At 43.7% G+C, this 23,733-nt stretch overlaps 2 protein-coding genes across 2 annotated transcripts in view; one reads left to right on the plus strand and one right to left on the minus strand.

Moving 5' to 3' along the window:
- Positions 1-23,733, plus strand: part of TASP1 (taspase 1) — a 443,904-nt gene that overhangs the window by 336,730 nt on the left and 83,441 nt on the right. The gene's annotated exons all lie outside the window — the stretch shown is intronic.
- Positions 12,781-23,733, minus strand: part of ISM1 (isthmin 1) — a 78,898-nt gene continuing 67,945 nt past the window's right edge. The window contains exons 5-6 of the mRNA XM_045362487.2: positions 20,714-20,803; positions 12,781-14,485 (exon numbers count right to left, since the gene is read on the minus strand). Coding sequence (XP_045218422.2) covers positions 13,968-14,485; positions 20,714-20,803 — 608 coding nt within the window. The 3' untranslated portion in view covers positions 12,781-13,967. The remainder of the gene's footprint in view (positions 14,486-20,713; positions 20,804-23,733) is intronic.

Raw genomic sequence — 23,733 nt, forward strand, 5'->3', positions numbered from 1 at the left:
AGTTCTCCTGGATGATATCCTGAAGAGTGTTTTCCAACTTGGTTCCATTTTCCCCCTCACTTTCAGGCACCCCAATCAGACGTAGATTTGGTCTTTTTACATAATCCCATACTTCTTGCAGGCTTTGTTCATTTCTTTTTCTTCTTTTTTCTTTTGGTTTCTCTTCTCGCTTCATTTCATTCATTTGATCCTCAATCGCTGATACTCTTTCTTCCAGTTGATCAAGTCGGTTACTGAAACTTGTGCATTTGTCACGTATTTCTCGTGTCATGGTTTTCATCTCTTTCATTTCGTTTATGACCTTCTCTGCATTAATTACTCTAGCCATCAATTCTTCCACTTTTTTTTTCAAGATTTTTAGTTTCTTTACGCTGGGTACGTAATTCCTCCTTTAGCTCTGAGAAATTTGATGGCCTTCTTCTCTCATCTCATCAAAGTCATTCTCCGTCCAGCTTTGATCCGTTGCTGGCGATGAGGTGCGCTCCTTTGCCGGGGGAGATGCACTCTTATTTTTTGAATTTCCAGCTTTTCTGCCCTGCCTTTTCCCCATCTTTGTGGTTTTATCTGCCTCTGGTCTTTGATGATGGTGATGTACTCATGGGGTTTTGGTGTAGGTGTCCTTCCTGTTTGATAGTTTTCCTTCTAACAGTCAGGACCCTCAGCTGTAGGTCTGTTGGAGATTGCTTGAGGTCCACTCCAGACCCTGTTTGCCTGGGTATCAGCAGCAGAAGCTGCAGAAGATAGAATATTTCTGAACAGCGAGTGTACCTGTCTGATTCTTGCTTTGGAAGCTTCCTCTCAGGGGTGTACTCCACCCTGTGAGTTGTGGGGTGTCAGACTGCCCCTAGTGGGGGATGTCTCCCAGTTAGGCTACTCAGGGGTCAGGGACCCACTTGAGCAGGGAGTCTGTCCCTTCTCAGATCTCAACCTCTGTGTTGGGAGATCCACTGCTCTCTTCAAAGCTGTCAGACAGAGTCGTTTGCATCTGCAGAGGCTTCTGCTGTGTTTGTTATTGTTTACTGTGTCCTGTCCCCAGAGGTGGAGTCTACAGAGACAGGCAGGTTTCCTTGAGCTGCTGTGAGCTCCACCCAGTTCGAGCTTCCCAGCAGCTTTGTTTACCTACTTAAGCCTCAGCAATGGCGGGCGCCCCTCCCCCAGCCTCGCTGCTGCCTTGCCGGTAGATCACAGACTGCTGTGCTAGCAATAAGGGAGGCTCCGTGGGTGTGGGACCCTCCCGGCCAGGTGTGGGATATGATCTCCTGGTGTGCCTGTTTGCTTAAAGCGCAGTATTGGGGTGGGAGTTACCCGATTTTCCAGGTGTTGTGTGTCTCAGTTCCCCTGGCTAGGAAAAGGGATTCCCTTCCCCCTTGCGCTTCCCAGGTGAGGCGATGCCTCGCCCTGCTTCAGCTCTCGCTGGTCGGGCTGCAGCAGCTGACCAGCACCGATCGTCCGGCACTCCCCAGTGAGATGAACCCAGTACCTCAGTTGAAAATGCAGAAATCACCGGTCTTCTGTGTCGCTCGCGCTGGGAGTTGGAGACTGGAGCTGTTCCTATTCGGCCATCTTGCTCCGCCCCCCGTTTTTTGAGAATATTTAAAATAGACTCAGCAATTTTCAAGCATGTAATAGATTATTAACTACAGTCATCATGCTGTACAATAAATCTCCAGATCTTGTTTCTCCTAACTGAAACTTTGTACACTTTAACCAACATTTCCCCATTCCACACCCGTTTGCCCCGCCCAGGCCCCTGGTTACTACCATTCTACTCTCTGCTGGTATGAGTTTGATTTTTTAAGATTCCACATATAAGTGAGATCATGCAGAATTTGTCTTTCAGTGCCTGACTTATATCACTAAGCGTAATGTCCTCCAGGTTCATCCATGTTCTCACAAATGAAATAATTTCTTCCTTTTTAAAAGCTGACTAGCATCTCATAGTATGTACATACCACATTTTCCTTACTTGTTTATCTGTATATGAACACTTACGTTGATTTCATATCTCAGCTACTGAGTATAATCCTGCAATGAACATGAGGATGCAGATATCTCTTTCACATACTGATTTAATTTCCTTTGGATATATACCCAGGAGTGGGATTGCTAGATTACATGGTAGTTCTATATTTAGTTTTTTGAGGAGCTTTCATGCCGTTTCCCATAATGGCTGTAGCAATTGACATTCCCACCAGCAGTGTACAAGAGTTCTCCTTTTCCACAGTCTTACAAATATTTTATCTATCTATCTATCTATCTATCTATCTATCTATCTATCTATCTATTTTTTTGAGACGGAGTTTTGCTCTTGTCACCCAGGCTGGAGTGCAATGGCATGATCGTGGCTCACTGCAACCTCCACTTCCCTGGTTCAAGTGATTCTCCTGCCTCAGCCTCCCGAGTAGTTGGGATTACAGGTGCCCGCCACCATGCCCAGCTAATTTTTGTATTTTCAGTAGAGATAGGGTTTCACCATGTTGGCCAGGTTGGTCTCTAACTCCTGACCTCAGGTGATCCACTCGCCTCAGCCTCCCAAAGTGCTGGGATTACAGGCATGAGCCACGTGCCTGGCCTCTTTATATTTTTTGATAAACATCATCCATACAGGTATGAGGTAATATCCCATTGTGGTTTTAATTTGCATCTGCCTGCTGATTAGTGACATTGAGCAACTTTACATATATCCGTTGGCCTTTTGTACGTCTTCTTTTGAGAAATGTCTATTCAGGTCCTTTGCCCACTTTTTAATCAAGTTGTTTTCTTACTGTTAGGTTGTTTGAGTTTTTTATTTATTTCGGATTGACCCTATATCAGATGTATGGCTTGCAAATATTTTCTCTCAGCCCATAATTTTTCTCTTTACTCTGTTGATTGTTTCCTTAGCTGTGCAGAACCTTTTTCCTTTGATGCAAACCCATTTGCCTATTTTTTGCTTTTGTTGCCTACACATTTGGGCAGGAGACAAATCTCTGCCAAGACCAATGTCAATACATTTTTTTTCCTGTTTCCTTCCAGTAGTTTTACAGTTTTAGGTCTTATATTTAAGTATTTAATCCATTTTGAGTTGACTTTTATATATGGGATGAGCTAAGGGTCCAATTTCATTCTTCTGCATGTGGATATCCAGTTTTCTCAGCACCATTTATTGAAGAGACCACCCTTTCCCCATTGTGTGTTCTTGGCAAATGTGTCAAAGATCAGTTGGCCACAAATTTGTAGATTTACTTTGGAGCTCTCTGTTCTGCTCCATTGATTTATATGTTATGTTGTTTTGATTACTACACCTTTGTAGTATATTTTGACATATAGTGTGATACTTCCAGCTTTGTTCCTTTTGCTCAAAATTGCTTTGGCTTTTTGGTATTTTTTGTGGTTCTATATGAATTTTAGATTTGTTTTTTCTGTTTCTATGAAAAATGTCATCAGACTTTTGTTAGGGATTGCATTGAATTTATAGATTGCTTTGGGTAATATGGACATTTTTATGATATAAATTATTCCAATCCATAAACACAGAGTATTTTTTCATGTATTTATTTTTTATTCAATTTCTTTCATTGATGTTATATACTTTTCAGTGTACGGATCTTTCACCCATTTGGTTAAATGTATTTATACTTAGTTTTTTTGATGCTGTTGTAAATGAGAATGTTTTCTTGATTTCTTTTTTGGATAGTTTTTTGTGTATAGAAACATTGCTGATTTTTGTATGTTAATTTTGTATCCTACGACTTTACTGAATTTGTTTATTAATTCTATCAGCTTTTTGGTGGAGTCTTTAGGATTTTCTGAATATAAGATAATACCATCTACAAGCAGAGATAAATTAACTTCCTCTCTTCTGATTTAGATGCCTTTTATTTCTTTTTCTTGCCTACTTGTTCTGGCTAAGATTTTCAGAAATGTGCTGAATATAAGCAGTAAGAGTAAGCATGCTTGTCTTGTTCCTGATCGTGGAGGAAAAGCTTTTCACTGATGGTTAAAAGCTTTAATGAACTTTTCATTGATGAGTATGATGTTAGCTGTGGGCTCGTGCTATATGGTCTTTATTGTGTTGAGGTGCATTTCTTCTACACCTAATTTGTTGAGAGTTTTTATCATGAAATAATGTTCAATTTTGTCAAATGTTTTCTTCATCTCTTGAGATGCGCATAAAAATTTTTGTCCTTTATTCTGTTAGGCTTTTTTTTTAAAGAAATAAAATGTTACCTCTAAAGTATCCCTTCCTCCACCCACTCACTGTCATTCATCTCAGAGGTAACTATTGTCCTGAAGTTGGTGCTTAGTTTTCCCATGCATAATTTAGTATTTTTATTATATATGTTGGTGTCCAGATAGAATATAGCCTTGCATTGTGAGTTTTAAAATTATTGAAATTATATACTACTTTTATATACTGTCTTAGTCAGTTCAGGCTGATATAACAAACTACCACAGACTGAGTATCCTATAAACAACAGAAATTTATTTCTCACATTTCTGGAGGCTGGAAGTCTGAGATCAAGGTGCTAGCATGGCCAGATTTTGCTGAGAGTCCTCTTCTGGTTTATAGACTGCTCACTGACCTCTCGTTTTGTGCTTACACGGTGGAAAGAGGGCAAGAGAGCTCTCTTGGGGTCCTTTTGTAAGGAGGCTAATCTCATTCATGTGGGTTCCACCCTCATGACCTAATAACTTCCCGTAAGCTGCACCTCCGAATATCATAACATTGGGGGTCAGGATTTCAACATTTAAATTTTGGGGGAACACAAATGTTCTGTACATAACATGTACGCATCTACAATTTTCTTTTTCAGACAGTGTAGACACTTTTTTGACAATACGAATAGTCTAGATTATTTAACAGCTGGACTGTATGCTCTATTATGAACTTAACATGGTTAATTTGTCCGTTCCTCTGTTGGTGGACCATTTAAACTGTTTCCACTTTTTGACAATACAAAAACAGGCCCTCGGGGTGAAACTGGTGCATCCAGCTATGTGGCAGCTGCAACTTACTAGATATAGGCAAAGTACTCTTCAATTCATGTCACCATAAGCCGTGATGGTAAGAGTTTCTGTTTCCTCATCGCCTTGCCAAGACTTGGAATCATTGGGTTTCTTTTCCTAAATAATAATGTATAAACTCTGGCTCACTAGTTATTACTGCTGTAATTAATCACACCCTCATTTGGTCCCATGGTACCATTTACATTGTATTACAAGCATCTGAGTTACATCAGATTCACATTGTGTTACAGATACCCCCACTGGGCCATTCATTCATTGACAATGGATTCCTGTCTGTTCCTTTTTGTGTCCCCAGCACCCAGCACAGTGAGTGGGGCTCAGTATGCACGTATTGACTTAAAAGTAAATAATTAAGAGATCACAGAGTAGAGTGGTCAGGAAAGACAGTGAAGGGGGTGAAATTGAGATTGGCTAAAGAATGGGAACTTTCAAACACTCCTAAATAGAGTGTCCACCAGGACAACCACTTTGAAAAACTACTGGGCAGTATCAACTAAAGCTGTGCATGCCCTATGACCTTCTAATTCCACTCCCCATGGAAACGTGTGAATATGCAACCCCAAAAGCACACCCTGGACTGTCCATAGCAGCACTCCTTGTGAAAGCCCCAATCTAGAAACAACTCAAATGTTCCTCCATGGTAGCACTGTTAAATAAAATTGTGGTATATTCACACACTGGAAATGTGATAAGCATGAATGACTTTTAGCTGCAAGCAGCAATATGGAAGAATTTCACAATCCAGTGTTGAGCAAAATATGCCAGACCTCACGGAGCAGGTGCTGTATGATTCCATTTACCTGAGGGTCAAAATCAGACAAAACTAATCTGGTGTAAAAGTCATGATACTGATTATTCTTGGTGAGGAGTGGGTGCCCCTTACTGGACAGGCGGCATGGGAGTGCTGGTTTTGCCTTATTTATTTTGTGTTGCGGTAAAATTTACATATGAAGAAATTCAGTTTTTAAAAAGTGTACACTTCAGTGAGTTTTGACAATCAAATCACACAATATATAGAACATTTCTGTAGCACCAGAGAGCTCCTTTATGAGCCTTATATTCTGTTTCTTGGTGTTGGTATGGATGGTGGTGACATGGGTGTGTTCACTTCGTGAAAATTCATTGAGCTGTGAACTTATGATACTTATGTGCTTTTCTGAATGTGTGTTCTACTTCCATAAAAAGTTCCAAAAGTACTTTTGAAAAAGACTGGCCCAAATGACGGCCAACTGGCTATAAGAAGGTCAAATGCGCGGCCGAGGGGGTGGGAGGAGAGCTATGGGAAGGGTGATTGGAATGGTGCTGTGTAGATATAGTGAAGAGTGGAACAGAAAGTGAGTTTGATGTCAAGCTTCAGCTTTCTACATTTGCTGCTGGTGAGTAGTGTGAACCAGCTTTTATCTTCCTGGCACTGGATCAACTGCTTTTGTTCTTTCTCTCTCCCTCCAATATCCTGTAATAGCAGGAGGGAGCCCTTAAGAGGGACTCAAAGGTGATCTTTTTCCTGAAACACGGAGCAGGTGGCCTTGGGCTCCACTCTCTAGGATCCCCAGGGGAGGATCCTGACATGTTCTTGACAGGAAATTCTGTCCTCTATACCCACCAGCATGGAACACCTCATTCTTTCTTGACCAGAGTCCGCATCCCTTGGCTCTGAGACTTCAAACCTTTAGGAATCCCTTCCTGGTCTTTGCTGGGCCCTGACAGCCCTGAGGGAGAATTCGAAGACTCTGGGAAAAGTCAAGTCAGTGGTATGAGTCTCTCTTGTCTTCCCTTTGCAAAGACTTCCCTTTACTTATGTTGATAACGCAGGGAGTGAGTGACTTTAGAGACCCCATACAGAGTTTTGTCCTGGAAGTCTTTGTTTTATTTTCTTTGCTTTTTTTTTGTCCTTTCTCCTTCTCCATTTTCTGAGCTCTCCAAAGGTGAAAACAGACAGACAAACAAACAAACAAACAAAACCACCAAAATCTGGTAGAGAAGGAAATAAAGAAGGGTATAACTAGACAAGGCGAAACCTCATGTCTAATGGTGTAAAAATTTTAAGCGGTGCTTGTTAAAATTTGCTAACATTCCTTTTCACTAAAGACATAAAAGTGTACTTCATTTAGGCTGTTCTCTTCCCTGGCAAATAAACCTGATTTAGCCATGAACTTTGTGAAAAATAAACTAAACTGCACAGAAAAAAAATTCCCTTTTCTTTTTTAAAAGTCAGGCTTGAAATTTTTATATCCTTTGAGTCATATTCTTGAAGCAATTGGCTGATTAATTCAAGAAATGTTACTTTCCCAATTCAAACATGACATTTTGAAAATCATCCATGAATTACATGCCTCAAGAATGAAAGGCTTTTCTGTGCCATTTAAAAGGTTTTTTTTTTTTTTTTCATTTTGAGGGCAATCGTGAATATCTATAAGGGCACATTTATTACTCCCAGAACAGATAGAAAATTAGCAAAGTCATAAAATTCTTACCCAGCTTTGCTATTGCAGCTGTGTCTCAATCCAGTCCCCCACCCGTTCCCCTGCCACTAAAATGGTTAAGGATGATGTTATTTTTGCCATTACAGGCAAGGCACTGGTCTTTTTAGCTGGGCTTTTAAAATCTCTACACAGAGATTAAAAAGAAAAAAAGTTATGCATTTAAACTTTGTTCTTTTGGTGGGATTCAACAAGGAATTGCTAGTCTCATAAATTCGTTCCTTAAAAATCTTACCTTCTGATCCTGGAATATGTCCCTCTCCTTCTAATCTCATACAGTAAACCAATACTAAGCCTCAGAAAAACAACTGGCTGTAAACTTTCTGCCTTAATTTACACTACTGTATGCAGGACCTGTAGACATGGATGTATGTTTCTGTATATACCCACCCAGTAATTACTGAGGCAAGCCTTTAATTTGTCTGAAATTGTGCAGGCATAATGGGGACGACCCACACATTTTTCCATTGGAAATTGTAAATGAATGACAAAGAGAGAACTCCGCCCTAATCCCCTCCCCACAACACTTCCTGGGAAGCTTATTCATAACTCTTTGTGCGCCAGGATGGAATTGACACTGACGGGGGTTTTGATAACTGTTGCTCAGTTGATTTGACCAGTCCCACTCCAAGTGTGGTCCTCAGAGTAGTACGGGCCTGTAGTCGGCAGGGAAATTAATTCTAAAATTAAGGAAAAGTGCTTAAAAATTTTAGAGGCATTTGGCAGATTAATTTTCTGTCTGTTGAATCTAATCATAAAATCTAAGGTTTTTTTTTGTTTTTTTTTTTTTGTTTGTAACAACCCAACAGTATTAAAATCTAGTAGGGCTCCTGTCTCTGGCCAGAATGAGATTGACTCTTTTTCTTTGGTAGATTTATCACCTACAGCAAAACCATCTTCAGATGTGCACAATGAAATAAGTGCTATTCAAATAATACTATGTTATTATTATCAAATATTAAATATCAAATATTAATAATAATAGTTGAATAGCACTTAATAAGTATTTAAGCATGAAGTGATGTCTTGGTTTGGGGTCCCCTGGAAGCACACTCTGAGAGATGGATCTGAACAAGCTGCATATTTGGTAGAAGATTCCAGTGAGTACTAGTAGGGAAGTGGGCAAGGAAGCTAATAAAGTGTGTGTTTTCAAGTAGGTTACTGCCATAGGCAACTGGAACTCAATCCCACTGGGAGCTCATGGACTGATATAAAACACGCTTCACAATGGCCCCACTCAAGGGGTGAGGGAGTTGGGGTATTCATTGACCGATGAGTGGAGTCTTAGGGGTTTACTGATTACCCCAAGGTCACCAAACAGTTGACTGACAGGCACTCAGTCTGTTGACTCCCAGCACTTCCAGTCTTCTGTGCAAGCCCAATGGGTTCCACAGATGATGAGAAAAGGCATCAGGCAAAGACATGCGGGAGCTGCTGCTTGAAAGTTGGGATGATTTGAACAGATATGGAAAGTGCTGAGGGAATGCTTGGGTTAGCAAAAGCACTGGACAACAGGTAGTTTGGACAGGTGGACTTACCCCAATTTATAGATAAGGAAACTGAGGTCCAGCTTAGCACTATAGTACTTGTGGAAGACAGTGGGGGAGTGAGAAGGATCTCTCCCCTTGACCACCCACTTTGGGTTCGCCCAGAGCCTCTTCTGCCGCCTTTCTTTCCTGCCTTGTGGAATGGGTAGTTGGCAGAGACTGACTGGGTGCTCATACAGCCCATCTCTGCTTCCTGGACCCCTTGTCTGGACTTCATTTCCCAGCCTCCCTTGCAGAAGGATGTGTCATGTAGAAGAGCTGAGGAGAGTGACTAGAGGTGATGGACAGTATTTCGCTGCTGAACCCACAAAAAACTTTACAAGTTTTCTCCCTGCTTTCTACCTTTTGAACAGACTGGGATTGAAATGACCTCAGGGAATCCTAGAGAGTCACGCCTTGATGGTGGCAGAGCCACAAGATGGAAGGAGTCTGGGTCCCTGGGTTGTCACTTAGAGGTGGGCCACTTGGCTAGAAACATACTCTTTAGAGTTTTTTTAGGTTAAGTCACTGTGATTTTGAGGATTATTTGTTACAGTAACCAGCATCACCTTAAATAATGTAACATCATACATGTGTGATCAAAAAACTTGTCTTTATATCACTTACCATAATCTCAGATTCTCCACTTATTTACTTATCCACCATCTCCCGTCCAAGAGGAGGGACTTTGATTTGTACACCACTGGATCCCTGGCATCTGGCATATGTATATGCTTAATAAATATTTGGCAAATGACTAAAGGCCAATGTATTAACTTGTCCAACAACTCCCAGCAAGCAAGTGAGAGAGTCAGGATTGGAGTCCAGGCCCACTGAACCCTCAACCTGTTAAGCCTTCTGCACATTGCCTGACTATGTATGCCAGGTGCAGTGCTGGAACCTGGGCATGTAAGAAGGTTAGGTGCCTGTTAGGTTGCCCCTGAGGTCTACCTAACACGCAGCAATTAGCACAGGGCTTATGTGTGGTGGGAAAAGCAGACCCGTCTTTGTTCTCATCCATGGATCAGGCTATCTTTTAGAAATGTTGAGCTCTGTGACTTACCCAACCTGAGCAAGGGCTCAGCTATAGAACCACTGGACTTAAGTTATCTTATGGACTATGAGATAACTGAGCAAAATACGTAAAGCCAGATCCTCTTTGAACAATCTAAGCAAAGGCAGTGAGTCACAGAAAAGAATGGATCCAGCAGAACTTGGGATGAGTTAGGAGGAGAGGACAGCACAGGTGTTAGGTTTAAGAGCCTGGGCTTTGGTGATCAGACACTGCTGGCTTCAAGGAGCTCTGTCATTTACCAAGTGGTCTGACCTTGGGCAAGTTAGTTAACCTTGTTGGGCTTCTTTTCCTTATCTATAAACTGGATGTAATAATGCTGGTCTCCTGTGGTAAAATGATTAACACAGAGACACAAAGTGTGTGCTCAGAAGATGGTGGCTTGTATAGTACCTGTTCTTTAATCCCTGGTGTTAAGACAGAGAACTCTACCCTCTTGGACACTAAGATATAAAGACTGAGGTGCTTGGGAGGCTACAATCATGGCGGTTACATGAACTGGGTCCCAAGAGAAAGCTATAGGCTGCCCTGGCCTCTCCTCTACCCTTCCCATGTGCAGCCACTAGAGGGCCTTGGGCATCTCCGTTTAGCACTGTTGTGTTCAGATGTGACACCCAGGATGCCCAGTGAATTACTAGGGCTCTCTTTCCAGGGGAAGGCAAAAGAGCAGTGCACTCAAAGAGAACCATTTGAGTAGCTACTGAGGGGTCATATTTACAACGGCTGCAATGAGACTGCAGACATCTTACTCTGCTGCAGGCAAACCAGGCCCTTGGGCAGACGATCTACTGCCCACTGACTGAACTGCCTGGGGTTGCCTTAGCACCAGCTTGGGGCCTTGTGTTGAATGAGATAAGGGTCTCCTTGTCTTATTAGACAACTGAGGCAGTGAGGTCTTGATTTCTGAAGATCACTCATTGGCCCACTAAAGCATTGGGACTGAAAATTAGCTCATCCTAATAGAGGTGGATTATAGTTTAGCAAATTTCCAGAGGTTTGGAACCATCTGATGATGCATGGGAGACCAGGGCATTCTCAGTAGCCAGAGTCCTGGAGCCCTCCCCTCCAATTCACCCCACCTTCCAACTCTCATTTCATTAGGTCAGCAAGGTCTGATATTAAAGCAAATAGCTCACATGGAAAGCATTGCTCACATCAGTCATTTTCACCGTAGTACAAAAGCTCTCTGTTCTTTCTGAAATTTCATTCTAAATACTTAACAAAAACACTGTAGACATGGCTCCATAACTTGCCACTCTTGTTCCTCTGCTCATCACCTTAAACTCCCAGTTTTCAGAAAACACCAAGTACTTTCCTATTTCCTTGCCTTTCTCCATACTATTTTCTTATTACAAACACACCCACTTCCCCTTGCTCTTTTATGCTTTATAAAATCCCACTCCTTCATTAGAACCAACAGATACTTCCCTGATTTCTGCCTCTATTTCTTCATAGTACTTTGTGCTTACCCTTAACAGAACACATCAGAGGGTTTTGTCCTATACATATTGGTCTCCTCATCATCCAGTTGAGCTGTTCATGTGAATAATCTCCAGCCTTTGCTTGAATACCTGTCCTGACAGGATACTCACAACCTCAAAGGCAATGCATTCCATTGCCAGCCAATTCTCTTTGTGAAAACATTTCCTCATTATTAGGAACCAAATCTATTTGCCTGATACATGGACCCACTGATTCTCTTCTTACTAGTTCAGTTCATCTGTAGCATAAAATTGCTTCAGATGTGAATAAGGCTTCTCATTCCATGATTAGACACAGATCTTAAATATAAATATTCTGAGAGTGGGCAATACCTTTTAAGGTGTAAATAATTCATTGTAAGGTGTAAATGGCTGGGCATGGTGGCTCATGCTTGTAATCCCAGCGCTTTGGGAGGCCAAAGCAGGCAGATCACTTGAGGCCAGGAGTTCAAGACCAGTCTGGCCAACATGGTGAAACCTTGTCTCTCCTAAAAATAGAAGAGTTAGCCGGGCATGGTAGCACATGCCTGTAATCCCAGCTACTCGCGAGGCTGAGGCATGAGAATGGCTTGAACTCAGGAGGCGGAAGTTGCGATGAGTCCAGATCATGCCACTGCACTCCAGCTTGGGGGACAGAGTGAGACTGTCTCCAAAAAAAAAAAAAAAGTGTAAATGACTGGTAAAAAGTTTTCCATAAGAATAGAATTGTACAGGATAACTTAATGGTGGGGTTAGGAATACCAAAGATATGAGGAATATAAGGACTTCAAAAATGTGCTACAGTAGAAAGAATACTAGGCTAGGAAATGAAAGATGGGTCCAATGTCTTTATGTTTTCTGAGCTTTGGTTTTCTCATTGGGAAAAGGAATACTTAGCATGACAAGTAGTTCCACTTATAACTGTAATTGCAGAATTTTCTGTGGAAGTGGCCCTGCTCATCTGGGCTGTCTTAAGCCTTTGTTCTGACTTGGCTTCCTTAGGTCTGGGCGGGCAAAAAGTCACACATGTGTCAATGGGCCTCAGCCTCCTGGGGGTTGGGTAGACATTCTTGGTGTCAAAGATGCCATGACTTACACCACCCACAATCATGTTAATCACTGAATGAGCCTTTTATTCCCACCTGGGTTGCAATTTTCTTTCCCCTACCTTGAAGTTTTGCTTCACACGGGCTATTTATCACATTTGTATCATAAATGAAGGATGCAGGTAACACATTTTATTATGATTTTATTATATACTCTCTTTTACTAGAATTTTGCAAAGTAAAATATTGAATAAGAACCAACTTCATTTTTCCTAAGTTCCACTCTATAGGACCACCAGGTCATATTAACAATTGCTTGATGCATAATAATCCGTGACTCAATAAATACTTTACAAAAATAATGCAGTTTTTTTTTCATAAAACATAAAAATTAAGATTCCCCAGATTGACCCTCCCCCTCTTTTATATTTATTTATTGGGAATATATTGGTGGAGGAAAAAAATTGTTAAAATAGTATTAAAAGAGGTGAAATGAGGTCCATTATCTTTTTCCCATTTGTTTTGTTGTTTTCCTTTGGAAAAGTGCTACTTCCTGTTTTCACGTCTGAACTTGGCTGCAGTCTTCTGAACCTACTAAGACATGAGCAGAAATTCTACTGTTTTGGGGCCGTTTAGCAGAATGATAGCATTATGATAATACTGCCCTTTCATTTGAAAGCCTATTTAAAATCAGTCCTTAGCTTTGTCCCTAAAATACCATATTCCCTACCCAGTCTGAAGAAAAGAACTTTTGGAATCTGAGACTCCAGCAAGGTGCCTCATGACTAAATAACATTTGGTTTAAGGTGGGCGTTTACATGTTTTGATATATTTCTATTGCATTATTTTTAAAGAAATAAATTCCAAAATTCCCTTTCTCTTCCACTTCCCTAAGTCTCTTTCTTTCTGATCTCTCACAGAAGAGATTAGTTTCACCACAACTCCAGAGAAAAGGTTACGCTTAAGTCACATTTGTATTAAATAAGTTATATATAAAAACTGCTTATAACGTTTACAACCTCAGTCTCTTTCCCCCTTAGCCTTTCTTTGAAACTCTGGATCCGGGTGTGAATTGAGTCGCACCCACTGTGGCTTCCAGGTTCTTTTTCTGTCTTCCAAGTGGTCCCCATCCTTCTGCCCACATCGCTCCCCAGGGGTACTTTCAAGGAACTCTGCAGATGGCGAGGGCGGCTTCACAAGGCAGTCCCCGGGCGTGGCGCACGCCCCTAGCGTAATGTATGAGAAATACTCATGTGGTATATACAAACATACACGACCGCGGCTAAGAAGGTCTCGGCGCCAGTCGGCAGGTCAGTGCGGCGCGTGTGCGCTCCAGAACCAGAGGTGGCCTCCTCCACCTCATCCCAGTCTCTTTAATACTCCCTGGCCTCTTGGAACTGCTTGATGTAGTCCTCATCCGAGGGGCTCTCTGTGCACTTCTGTCCGTTGTTGGGAGGCCGAGCCTCGTTATACCTGCTCCAGTCACCCTTGCAGATAATCCAGGGCAGGACGTCCACCTTGTAGTGGAGCTCCGCGGAGAACTCGGTGCTGATGAGGTTGGGCGTGCCCGCCCCCTTGCCCCTGGTGATGAGCTGCATATTGTCGCCGTAGCAGCAGTGCTGTGCCGCCAGCGTGGTGCTCTCCAGGGACAGCATGGAGCGGATGCAGTACCGGGCCGTGGGCTTGTAGATCTCCAGCTTCTCCTTGGGCCCACTGGCGTCCTTCCAGCGGAAGTCCTTGCGCTTGATGCGGTCGAAGATGTCAGCCGTGCTGTAGGCTACCTCAGTGGGGTAGGAGCAGGGGCAGCTGGGCAAGTCATTCATCACCTTGTGCATGTACTTCTTTAAGAACTCGCTTTTGCAGCTCATCCAGCGCTCACAGCTGTCTGTGTCTGGAAAAGGCCAAAGAGAAACCCTCTCACCGCATGCACAACCGGCCCACAGGAGGTGCTTCAAGGGGCATGTTACAGCAGGCTGCTCCTGAGGGCCCGCAGGAGGACACTAAAGTCAACAACTCGCTAAAGTCAACAACTCCTTTCCTAGAGCCAGAGACCCCTGCAGCCCCCTGGAACCATCAGAGGTGGATGGCCGTTTTCACTTCCCTTGAACTTGGGGACTTCATTATTCACAAGACTTCCTCCACTTTATATTATAAAATTTTCGGACACACAGAAAAGTAGAGAATATTCTTATACAATGACTACCTATATTTCATCACCTGGATTTAACTATCATTATCTTTGCTTTATCTTTTAAAAACATTTTGTGGAAATACATAATGTTACCCCTAAATTTTAGTAAGCATCTACAAAAAAGAGGATATTTTCCTAGATAATCATGACCCGATTATCACTCCTAACAAACTTAAGAATTCAGAATTATTTGAATCTCCCCTCTAAATAAGTGATGAGGTCAGGCATGGTGGCACATGCCTGTAATCCCAGCACTTTGGGAGGCTGAGGCGGGCGGATCATCTTAAAACACTGAGGTCAGGAGTTTGAGACCAGCCTGGCCAACAAGGTGAAACCCCGTCTCTACTAAAATTACAAAATATTAGCCAGGCATTGTGGCACGTGCCTGTAATCCTAGCTACTCAGGAGGCTGAGGCAGGAGAATCGCTTGAACCTGGGAGGCAGAGGTTGCAGTGAGCTGAGATTGCACCACTGCACTCCAGCCTGAGCAATAGAGCAAGACTCTGTCTCAATAAATAAATAAATAAATAAATAAATAATAAAAATAAAAAATAAAAATATAAAGAAATAAGTGATGATGTGATGGAAAAGGCCCCAAAGGAAGATTTGTAGGACTCAGTTTTGATTTTGCCACACACGGACTGGTTCCCCCAACCTCTTAACCTTAGGCATGTAACTATCACTGTCTACAAATTCACAGGGCAAGGTGCCTCAAAGAGGAAGGAGCCCGGGGCACTTGCTTTTAGGGATCTTAAGATTTGGATCACAGGCCAGTGACCTGTAGGCCTGGGTCAAAATGTACCCCCAGAGGGGTTGTGTTTGTTTCTTTCAGTATTAAAAATAATTGATAGTTGCCAATATTTAAGAATTAGTTATTTCAATTATAAATGTGGATCTGTGGTTTTATCTGAAAAACCAAAAGACTGATCTATGCTGGTCCTGCATTCTCCCATGGGAACAACTGATCCTGTGAACAGGTAAATGGTGATCCCTCCATGGACAGGGCCAAAGGTCCCCAGCTCAGCACAGCTCCTACTTGATCCCTTCATTTATGGGTGATCTCTCGGTCCCTCAGTCATCTGATTCCAGGACCTCAGGTTTAGTGTCCTAGTTTGGGTTACCCCAGATCCTGAGACAAAAAGATTCCAGTGAAAATGATTTTTTGGGGAAGTGATTTCAGGAAACAGAGGCAGGGGAGCAGGGGAATTAGATAGAGAAGAGAGAGCAGTTAATGCAGGGTGTGGAGCAAACAAGTAACCACTGTAAGGAACTGGTTACTCCCACTGGGATCTGGGAAACCTCACCCCTCAGCATTTTCCTATCTGAAACAATGTTCAACTTTACCCAAGTCCTGTGATCCTGGAAACAGTGAAGATTAGGAGTCCCCCAGCCCTTCTGCATTCTGGAAAACAGCTTACTGCAGAGAACCCCCTTTCCCCATAGGACTTAGAAAAGACTCACAGATGTTTGCTTTGTTCACCTGTGACAAGGCCAGAAGCACAAATTCCCTTTCTTTGCCTCAAAAACTCCTTGTCCTCACTGATTAATCCGGAGAAAATGCATCTTTTTTTGGTGGGGTGGGGAGGGTTGCGGATGGACCCTCACTCTGTCACCCAGGTTAGAGTACAGTGGCATGATCGCGGCTCACTGCAACCTCTGCTGCCCTGCTTCAAGCAATTCTCCTGCCTCAGCCTCCCGAGTAGATGGGAATACAGGCACCTGACACTGTACCCGGCTAATTTTTGTATTTTTAGTAGAGACGGGGTTTCACCATGTTGGCCAGGTTGGTCTTGAACTCCTGACCTCATGATCCATCTGCCTCGGACTCCCAAAGTGCTGGGATTGCAGGTGTGAGCCACCGCGCCTGGCTGACAAAATGCATCTTAACCAAACTTTGATGAAGCTTCTCTCCTTCACCCAGCTCCCAGGACTTTGGTCCACCCTCAGCCTAAACCAGCACAGCCTCTCCTGAAGGATCCCTTTTGGAAAGAGGCTGGCTTCAGGGTACAGCATTCTCCAGTCTACTATCTGATCACGCCACCCTTTCATCTCGCTTTCCCTTACTTACTTCTCTATAAAAGGAAACGCTCCTTGCCTAACCCTTGAGATGCTTGCAGACCTTCTGGTCACATCGTTCATCCCACTGCAGTAATACGGAGATAACATCCCCCGCCTCCCTGCAATAATCCTTTGAATAAAGCCCCTCCTTACTGTGTCCAGATTTGTTTTATTGATGGGGATCTGAGTTTTTATCCACCGGCTCCCATTCATCACCAACAGGGGACTGGTCCTGGACTTCCAGCTAGGAATGCCCTGTGCATTCATGTGCAGCTGGGCTCAGGATCAGAGAAAGACCTCAGGCAAAGGCACACAGGGGTTGTCAGTTAGAGGTGCGAGGACATGCTGTGGGTGGAGGGAATGTGGGCTGGTCATCGACAGCCCAGTGAGTGGGCGGGTCATCTGCCCCAGTGAGCTGCGGTGGGTAAGATGAGGCATATCTAAGGCAGCCAACAGTGGTGGAATGTGAGGTGCGTTAAAGGAGGCAAAGGCAAAAAGCCCCAGGGGTGTCCAAAAATGCAAGGTCATTTCTAGCAGGGGAAGTCAGGGTTGCTTCAAGGAGCATGTGACACCAGGTTGCTCCTAGGCCATGTCAGGGCTATGTGACAGCCACAAGTGTCCCGCTCAGAGCTCTGATAAGGGAACCTGCTGTGGGTGCTTTGCTGACTGGCAGCCTCCAGGTTGCACCTTTGGATCTATCATGATTTTAACATCAAGGCTCTATCTGCCCTCTGGCTGCTCTCGGCCAATGACTGAGCATGCTAGGGGAACCGCCCGAGGGTCTCCTCCAACAGGCAACTTTGCTGGGATTCCCCATCAGCATGGCTGAGCCTGCCTTGCTTTCTTTTGTAGGAGTCAGGCCTGCACCTTGGTCTGAAAGCTCTCCCTGCCTAGTCCTGCTACCTTGCTCTTTATCTTTTCTGGGCGTCTCCTCAAAAAATCTCTTGCATGTCTAATCCCATCATGGTGTCTGGGTCTTGGAGATGTCTCATGGACACAGACTGCAATAGCATAGATGGAGGAAGGGCAAGGGAAGGCTCTCCAGGTAAGCGTTCATGGTGCAAACTAAGGTTATGCAGGAAAAAATCTGCTGGGGATGTCTGGGGCTGAGGCATGACATGTTCAGTTTCATGGCAGCAGAAGGTATAGGAATATAAGATTGTTGGTGTCAGATCATGGCGGTCTTGTTCAGTTTAGGCTGGTTCAGAGGGTACTAGGGACCCACGGAAAGTTTGTAAATGATAGTGAGCTATTAACTGAACTGTGCAGTCAGAAAATGAATTCAGAGCCGATAATGATGGGGAGGGTCCAGGTGAGATACTCTGGGAGGAAACAGCAGGTGGGATCAGAAGAGGTCAGAGAGTTATAGCTGCCAGGCCTTGGTGGCTGGTGGAGTTTGGAGTAAAGAGAGGAAGACATAAGCAGTGACTCCAGCTCTGACCCAGGAGCCTGGGAGGGTGGTGGTGGTGTGGGTGGAAATCACACGGTTAGGATGAGGGGCAGCTTGCAAGAGGGCTTTGGACACTTGTCAGTGAAACGAGAAAGAGAAAAATGGGGCATGTCTTATGAATTCAGAAAGGCCTGGCGAAAGGCAAAGTGTGGGATCGCATGCTGAACAGCCCGGGATTGAGTTGTAACTCAACTTTCAGGAGCTCTGCGACTTGAGGGAGGCATTTTACCTTGCTGTGCTTCAGTTTTCTCGTCTCTAATTTGGGCATAAAAATAGCACTTCTCTCAGAAAGTTGCAGAGAGGATTAAGTGGGAGGGAACCTAGAGGGTGTACCCAACAGTGTCTAGGTGCTGCCAGCTGGGATAGGCTGTGGCTGTGGCCTCCTCTCTGAGCAGTCATTGACAAAATGAAAGTTCAATCCTTCCACTCTGCTTGTACCTTTGCAAGTAGTCCCTCACCAAAGGCTCCTCAGTTACCTAACTTGAGTGTGCCATGTTCTTTCCTGCCTGGACCCTGACTGAGACACCATGTCTACTCAGCTCTGGTGTCCTTAGCCACATGCCAGTGTGGCCTTGTGCATCTGGGCTGTGTTCTGCAAAACAGCTAGATGCTGCCTGCCTGTGGGGTGTGATATGAAGAGGCCTGAGAAACTTTCTGCCTCAGAAGAATGCCTTTAAGGTTCTACCACTTTCTGTCAAAGTCTTGCCTTTAAAGTCGTTTTTATTTTTCAATCAAATGCATTGTATTTGCTGATGGTTCCTGTTAAATGCATTTGATCATATGCATGTGAAGGGATTGGAGGGGTGAGGTGAAGGCCCTCGTGACATTGAATTTCCAAACTGCATCCAGTTTGGCTCACAGACATTTCTGATTAGATTTGTTTTTAAAATAAATTTCTATCAAGCATTAAAAAATTAAGATATAATCTGGCAAAATCAAGATTTCAGGTCTCTCTTAGAAACCCAGAACACCTGGCAATACTGGGTGGGTATTCATCCATAGTGACCACATCACGGCCGACCCTTTCGATAAAGCTCTTCATTTTGTCACAGACTTTACCATTCTCTACTGCCCCCAACACTGTTTCCCTTCCCTTCCCTTCCCTTCCCTTCCCTTCCCTTCCCTTCCCTTCCCTTCCCTTCCCTTCCTTTCTCTCTCCTCCCCTCCCCTCCCCTCCCCTCCCCTGCCCTCCCCTGCCCTCCCCTCCCCTTCCCTTCCCTTCCCGAGATGGAGTTTTGCTCTTGTTGCCTAGGCTGGAGTGCAGTGGTGCAATCTTGGCTCGCTGCAACCTCTGCCTCCTGGATTCAATGATTCTCCTGCCTCAGCCTCCAGAGTAGCTGGGGCTACAGGCGCCTGGCACCATGCCCAGCTAATTTTTGTATTTTCAGTAGAAATGGGGTTTCACCACGTTGGCCAGGCTGGTCTCGAACTCCTGGCCTCAGGTGATCCACCTGCCTCGGCCTCCCAAAGTGCTGGGATTACAGGTGTGTGTCACTGTGCCCAGACTCATTTTCTTTTCATCATAGTGCTAGAACCATTATTTTCCTCCAGACTTTCTTTTTGTCTTTCCTTTTATTCTAGATTTGTTCTACTTGGATGCTTACCTGACCCCATTACCCGACCCCAATAGGCATTTGAGGAACCTTTTTTGTTCACCAAATCAGCTCCCAAATAGCTGGGCTATGAAAAAAAAAGGACTCCGGACTGCTAAATTTTGGCTGAGGAGGCAGGGTAGATGTGAAGAGGCTAAGTAAGAACTTTTGGGTGGCTAAAAGATATGGGGTAGAAGGAATTTTACCCTTCTACAATCCTTAAGTATATAGAGAAGCACATGAAGCTATTTTTAAAAGGTAAGCTTGCACCTTGCGCCTGAAGAGTCACTTTCCATTTTGTTTGCTTCACATTTATTGCATTTGCTCTAGCATTTTCTAGTGGACAAGTAGCAGAATGTACCAAAGGTTTATGAAAAATTCTTGCAGGGGATGGAGGTGCGGCATTTTGAGAAAATTCCCTCTTCTCCTCCCTCCCTCCCTCTGCTGGAGAACTGAGGGCACCATTTCTTGATTTTCTTGAGGACGCCCAATGAAGGCCGAGTAAGAACAGATTCCATGTGACCTGAGCCCCTGCTATGGGCTTATTCTGTGCTAAGAGGAGAGATGGGTCCCCATCTGCCTCTGGCTGTGAAGACTGCATAGAGAGCAGAGTGAACCCGGAAGCACTCAGTCCGGTGGAGGAGGCTCAGGACTGTTTTCTCTTGCTTGAAGTATATTCAGCAAGCAAGGCACATGCTGGGAGCACTGGACCCCAGAAAAGGAAAATGAAACATTTACGTGGATCCAAGGATGGCACTGCAAAGGCAAAAGGAATCTCCGAGGCACTAAGTCAATATTTGGATTACAAAAGAAAAAAAATCTTCTTACCAACTTCAAACAGTTTGGTGGCATTAAACTCCTCGCTTCCCGCAAGCAGACTTACTTCGGTGGCAGCTGTCCTAAAAGTGTCTTCAATTCCTAAACACAGACAAGAGCTCATTTTTCCATCATTATATGGAACGTTATCTCCCCCCCCCCAACAATAACAAAATAAATACACCTGAACAAAGCCTTTTTTGTATTCATTACTACTCACGGGCAGAAACTTGCCAACAGAGGAAACAGTAAAAAGCAGGTAGTAGTGCAGAAACTGTATTAAAACCCAAGATACATTGGCAGCATGAAATCAGATCCAAATGTGCCTGAATGAGTCCTTAGGAACTCACTCACTGGGCCCGCGGATGGGGATTTGGGCAGTGGGGGACACATGCCAGGATGGTGTCAGGGTGACGAACTAAACCAGAGGCATCAGAACGTAGTGGTTAATATCTTGTTCTTAATGACTGACTGTGAGAGTTGAAATCATTACTAGCCACGTGACCTTGGGGCAGCCAGTGAACTTTTGTGTGCCTCAGTTTTTACATCTGTACATGGAGAGAACAAATTGCCCTACCTCCTAGAGTTGAAATAATGAAATGAGTTGGTGTAAAGAAAGTGCTTAGAGCAGTAAGTGGGAAGTGTTAGGTGATAGTTTTCCCTTGAATATCTGTCTTGCTCATTCTTTGTCTAGCTCACTGAGGGTGCTACAATGCATAGCCAAGAAGAGTTAGGTCATATTCTAGGACATTTAGCATTGTTGATGATGCTTCAGAAAGAAAAAGCTGGGCTTCCCATAATTTGCTCTGAGGAACTGAACCCAGCTCTACTCAAACTTACTGGCTCACCCAAAGGGCCACCCCAACCAAGCTTCCTTTACAAACAGGAATCCGGTGCAAGCTAAAGCAATAAGAAGAGGAGAGAGTGAGGCACTGCAGTAACATTTGCTGGTGAGCCTTGGCCTTCCCTGCTGGTTTCCCTGACTTGATTTCCGTTAAGGAGCTCTCTCTGATTTTAGGTGAGGCACCTCAAACTCATTTGCAGGGTTGACCTACAGGACACACTTTTACAGTGTAATAACTGCCAGGCCGAGGAGACTTTGCCCCATGAGTCTTTCCAGGAAAGCTGGGAATCAACGAATCAAACAAGGAAAGAGATCCTGATAAAGGAAATCCTTCATGTTCCAAGGGAGCCCAGAAAAGCTGCAATAGCCAGGAACTGAGAGGCAGAAAGGATGGAAGGAGGGTGAGGACAGACGAGAAGAAAAGGTATGAAGAGGGCTCCTGGTCACACTGCTCTCCGTGGTGACAGAAAACAGGAAGGAAACATTTGTAAATGGAGGCAGAGGGGAGCCTTCCCCTGACAAGGCACCTAAATCTACCACTTTGAGTCTGGATGGGAGCTCTGGAAGAGAAAACAACAGGCAAGCCCCCAAACCTTGACCTCAAATGCTGTCTGTGTCCAATGACAGCACTGGCTGATTCCAATACCCTTCTCTTGGCAAAGACCAAAGAGTTTAATGATTAAGAATATTAACTGTGTAATCAGACTGTCCGGATTCAAATTCCAGGTTGATCACTTGCTGTCTGTGTGACTCTAGGCAAGTTAATCCTCTATGCCTCAGTTGCTACAGCTGTCAAATGGATACAATTGTAAATACCTATTTCATAAAGTTATTGTGAAAACTAAACAAAATAATACCTATAAGGGCTTTAGCCATTTGCTTGATTCTTAAGTACTCAAAATATCTTCTTCATCATCATCTATTTTATTTTTTCTTCTTTACCTTTATTGTCATTTTCTTTTGCCTCATATTTTTACCTTCATCATCATCTTCTTTTACTTCATATTCTTCTTCTCTTTTTCATTTCCTTCCTGTTTCCCTCTCCGTCCTCCTCATACTGTTATTATTTATTGCTTTTTTCTACACATCCAGATTCCACCCACCAGGCTTCCAGCTCAGCTCATCCTAATGAGCATGGGAAAGTCAGGAAAAGCACCGTAATGGTTGCTCCACTGTTTTGAAATCCTGACATGGATTTAATGTATCGGTAATCTATTGCTACACAGAACAAAGTATCCCAAAGTTGGTGGCTTAAAACAACAACTGTTTATTATCTATCATGATCTTGTGGCTCAAGAGTTCAGGCAGGGCCACTGGGTAGGTACTGTGCTCCTGATGGCATGGCTGACATGGAGCCAGAACTGCCACTTCTTGCATTTCAGCCCCGTTTTCTACATGTCCCCTTTTGCTAACATACACATTGATTCCAATCTGATTCTTCCTCCCTCTCCTCAGAAACGCCTTTGTGGTTTCATTTGTCCTTTGTTCCAAATGTCTCTGGTTGGAGAACAGAGTGTCTAGAGGTAGAAAAAGGAAGTCTGGGGTGCGGGGATCAGATTTTCTGTCTCTGAAATTTTTTTCAGCCAAAGCCATTTGGAATGTGTGGTTTCTTGAAAGGCTCTAAGATATTATTTTAGGCTGGTATTCTACCTGGCAATGGGAAATACACAGTAAGACTATACACCAGGAGTTACTAAGCTTTTTGGTAAAGGGTCAGAGGGTAAATATTTTAGGTTTTGTGGGTCACATATGGTCTTGGTTGCAGCTTCCTCCTCCTCTTCCTCCTCCTTCCCTCCTCCTCCTCCTTTTTCTCCTCCTCCTCCTCTTCCTCCATGCCCTTCTCCTTCTATTCTTCTTCCTCCTCCTTCTCTTTCTTATTCTCTTCACAACACTTTAAAAATGTATGGGACACACAAAAACAGTTCTCGAGCCAGACCTGGCCATAGTTTGACAACCACTGTTATAGTCAATCACAATTATTGTTGACTCTCAACATGACCTCTCACCAAGTGTGCAATTAGTTTAGTTTTTGAAGCACTGACAATGCAGTATAAAGTGATAGTTGACTACCAAGATGCCCCAGGTTGTGCTCCTGGGAGCCTTTGGCAATTCTCTGGTATTACCGATGGAGCTGTGTCTTTTTCCTGTAGATGGCTGTCAAGCCTCTCATCCTGGCTTCCTCATCAGA

The sequence above is a fragment of the Macaca fascicularis genome, chromosome 10 (genome assembly GCF_037993035.2).
Source record: "Macaca fascicularis isolate 582-1 chromosome 10, T2T-MFA8v1.1".
Classification (NCBI taxonomy): Eukaryota; Metazoa; Chordata; class Mammalia; order Primates; family Cercopithecidae; genus Macaca; species Macaca fascicularis.